Raw genomic sequence first — 3,810 nt, forward strand, 5'->3', positions numbered from 1 at the left:
GACATAAAAAAAAAAAAAATTCCAATAAATAATCCTGCCACCAAAATTTAAGCCTTATTGCACATGTCAGCCTTTGGAATCTTCGATGCCTCTCCTACATTTATTCCAAGATACCTCTGCATGATACAGCTTTCTGATAAATGATATAATCCCGTCAGCTCCCAGTTTGGGATGGTTTGGGGGTTTTAGTTATGCACATGTTTACTTCTTGTCTCTACTTTATTCAGATAACTAATTAAGTTGCTGATTGTTTTTAGATGGATAATGGATTGAGCTGGCTCATGCACATATTGACAGTTAAGGATTAGTTCACTTGATTTCTAGATTCACCACAGATAAACCACTGAGGCCATAATCCCTACTGCTTTCCCCACCTGGAAGAGGTTATAATGAAGGCACATTTTAACAATGATCTTTCCTATTTAGTCTTCAAAGAATAACAACATAATAAGGTGACCGTCCTTATTGAAATAAACTTTGTCTCTTCTATATCAGTAGGAACTCATGAAGTTCTTATTTATTCACAGGTAATGAGTGTGTATATGACAACTACCCTGAGATACCTTTGGAAGAAATGCCAGATGCAGATGGAGTAGCCAGCACGCCATCTCTCAACATTCAAGAGCCATGCTCTCCAGCCTCATCCAGTGAAGCTTTCACTCCGAAGGAGGGCTCACCTTACAAAGCCCCCATCTACATCCCTGATGATATCCCCATTCCTGCTGAGTTTGAACTTCGAGAGTCAACTATGCCTGGAGCAGGACTAGGAATATGGACCAAAAGGAAGATCGAAGTAGGTGAAAAGTTTGGACCTTATGTGGGAGAGCAGAGGTCAAACCTGAAAGACCCCAGTTATGGATGGGAGGTAAGAACATATTTTGAGTTAACACATTTATGTATATGCAGATATGTAAAGAAGAGATTAATTATTTAAGTGCCATAAAATAAGCAAATTCTGTGTGGTGCAATATGTCTTCAAATAGGTCTTTAAGAATGGACTTCCTTTACAATCTCACTTCTTGATAGAAACAATGAATTGCTTAAAGGTACAGCATGGTAGAAGGGAACCCAGCCTAATGAATGGCCAAAGAATAGTATCAACTTAAAAAGCAGTAAAGGAAAAAATGTGGTTTTATAGTTAATATTTAGAAATATTGGATATGGCCATCCATACATAGCATGTGGCATTAGAAAATACAGTCATATGACACGTTTATTGTATTTTAACTTTTTTTCCCCCTTGGATCAGGCTTGGAAGATTGGAGGAAAACATTTGTTTTCTCCATTCTGCGGCTGTGGGTTAATTTGGTTTTACTTTCATTCTACATTTTCATTTTGCTTTGTGTTCTTCTAATATATTTTGCCTCTCTTTTGATAACACTACTTTGATTCTACATGCTTCCAGAATGTGAATACTGTACTCATCACTGAATTCTGTGATGATTCTTTATATTCACATCAGTTAAATGAGTAATTCATGCATAGAAATGACAGCACAAAATTGTTTTGAAAATGAGTTTCTGGTTTCAGCCGTACTTTTCATAGAAGCCATCTGGTAATATCTAAGAAGTGGAAGTTATGGTGTAATTACAAAATCTAAATTAATTTTATTTCAGTAAAGACAGGTAACTACGTTATTCTTCTGAGTTTATAATTTTTGTACAGATTCAGTAGATATACATATACTTCCCATTTATTTTTGTAACTTGAAAACTTTTGTGGTTAAATCATAACCTCATAATTTCTGAAAAATCTCGTCTATATCTGAAAAACTAGTAGGCAATTTCCTCATGGGTAAAAAAGTTTTGGAGATGTGATTGACCTTTGGTTTCACAGTATTTCAGGTAGACAGAAATCAGATAAACTAGATTTATTTTGGTATGTTCTCTTAATATTTATGATCATTAATAGAATATCTGGTTAGCTTTTAAATAGAACTAAACATGCAGTGCCTTCAGGACTTCAACTTTTTGTCCCCTGGCCTTATATCTGTCCCCTTGTGAAATCTGTTCAAAATGCCCTAATAAAAGCAGTTTTTGTCCAAATTCTGAAATGCCAGAAGTTAAGATCTGAATTTGATTTGATTGCAAGTGAGAAATCCTTCCTTGTTTTGTTCTTAGCCACACCCCTGTAAAGTTGTGGTTTAGCTACATGGCCTTTAGACACATGTATTGATAAGAGATTTTTAAAAAATCACTGTAGCATTCACTGATATGTGGGTTGAATGCGTTTTAAACCAAATGCGTACAAACTTTACGTCACTATTGTTCATCTTAAAATAATGGCTATAAACATTCTAATAATAAGTAACTCATTAAACTTTTATTACAAAGTCTCCAGAGTTAAACAAGTGCAGTACTGGTCAAAATTATCCAGAAGGCTTGGAATAAACTGAGGCTTAATAATGAAATCATTTTGCAATAATAGAGTTGGTAATGCAGGGCTGTGCCTCTGTAAACATAATACCTGTGGATTGGGAGATGAACCTGGGGAAAATTCTGCATTTGGAGGAAATATAAAAATAATATATATTTTTTTACTCCTTGGAGTAAAATGTTTTCAACATGTACATAGGCAAATATTTACCTTGAGTAACGTAAAATGATTCTTTTCATTATGTCGAAACCAGTTGTTTTTATTGCTTGGAATTCAAGATACCTTTATAAAATAGTTCATGACTTTTCGGCTAAAGATCATGCATTCCCTTTCTCTTTGTTGAGAATTCAGTTGATGGCCAATTCAGTCGTTTTCTTCACTATTTTAATGGTTGTCCTCACTTTTGAGAGTGTGGGAGGTATTATGAACAAAACCAGAGGAAGGGCTCTTTGTGTTTTTGGTGAACACAGGAGGAGTTGAGTTCTTAACTCTAGTTTTTTTGTTTTTATTGTCCTACCCTAGTTAATACAAAATCCAACCATGATCAACAAAGAAACTTTCACAAAGACATCTCACCCCACTTCTGCTCATTTTTAATTGTCCACATGTCATATTTGCCCTCAACTATAGCTGATTTCCCTCATATTTGTTTAGACAGATAATTGTGATTAACTATGTGACCTCTCTTTTTGATACTCCTACATTTTTAAAAATGACAAATTGAAGGATAAAAGAACCTCTTAGATATCTCCCAAAATAAGCACAAACAGAAGATTTCAGATTTAGCAAATAGTTATTGAGTGCCAACTGTGCATCAGATTCTGCACTAGATATTTCCCCTACAGAAACTCAGCCCATTGTAATGGGACAAATCATTGCTACCTCTAGCACTACCCTTGCTCTTTATTTCCTACAAAGCTCCCTTTCTTGTGCATTTCCTGTTTTAAGAAATTGCATTAGTATCTATCCAGTTGCTCAAACCAAAAGAATGTGTCATCTTGGCTCTACTCTATCCCATACCAACAATTTCTAATATATAGTTCCCATATTCTGTTAAGCCCCCATTCATTACAGACACTGTTCTCCCTGCCTGGAAACCCCTTGGCCTCCCCATCCTTAGCAAGTTTTTATTCATTCTTTAAGTTTGCTTCTTCCATGGATCTTTGACACCATCCACAATCTTTCTAATCACAATTTAGTACTGCCTAAATTTTGTCCCACCAGGAAAAATGAATCCATTTACTAAAGAAACCAAAACATCTTGCAGGATCCAGTTTATTTGACTAACTTCGCTGATAGAGCAATATTTCCTTGAAAGCTTTCAAAGCTATGTCCTCCTAGTCCTCCTAGTGCGATAGCTTGATTGGATTTCATAAATTTTTTTTTTTTTTTTTTGTCTTTTTCCGTGTCCGGCAACGGATCGCAACCCTCAGT

General features: G+C 35.4%; 1 protein-coding gene across 2 annotated transcripts in view; it reads left to right on the forward strand.

Moving 5' to 3' along the window:
• Positions 1 to 528: 528 nt before the first annotated feature.
• Positions 529 to 3,810, forward strand: part of MECOM (MDS1 and EVI1 complex locus) — a 301,600-nt gene continuing 298,318 nt past the window's right edge. For both annotated transcript variants that reach the window (XM_008568988.1, XM_008568989.1), the window contains exon 1: positions 529 to 865. In XM_008568988.1, coding sequence (XP_008567210.1) covers positions 575 to 865 — 291 coding nt within the window. In that variant the 5' untranslated portion in view covers positions 529 to 574. The remainder of the gene's footprint in view (positions 866 to 3,810) is intronic.

This window comes from Galeopterus variegatus, unplaced genomic scaffold (assembly GCF_000696425.1).
Source record: "Galeopterus variegatus unplaced genomic scaffold, G_variegatus-3.0.2 Scaffold456, whole genome shotgun sequence".
NCBI lineage: Eukaryota > Metazoa > Chordata > Mammalia > Dermoptera > Cynocephalidae > Galeopterus > Galeopterus variegatus.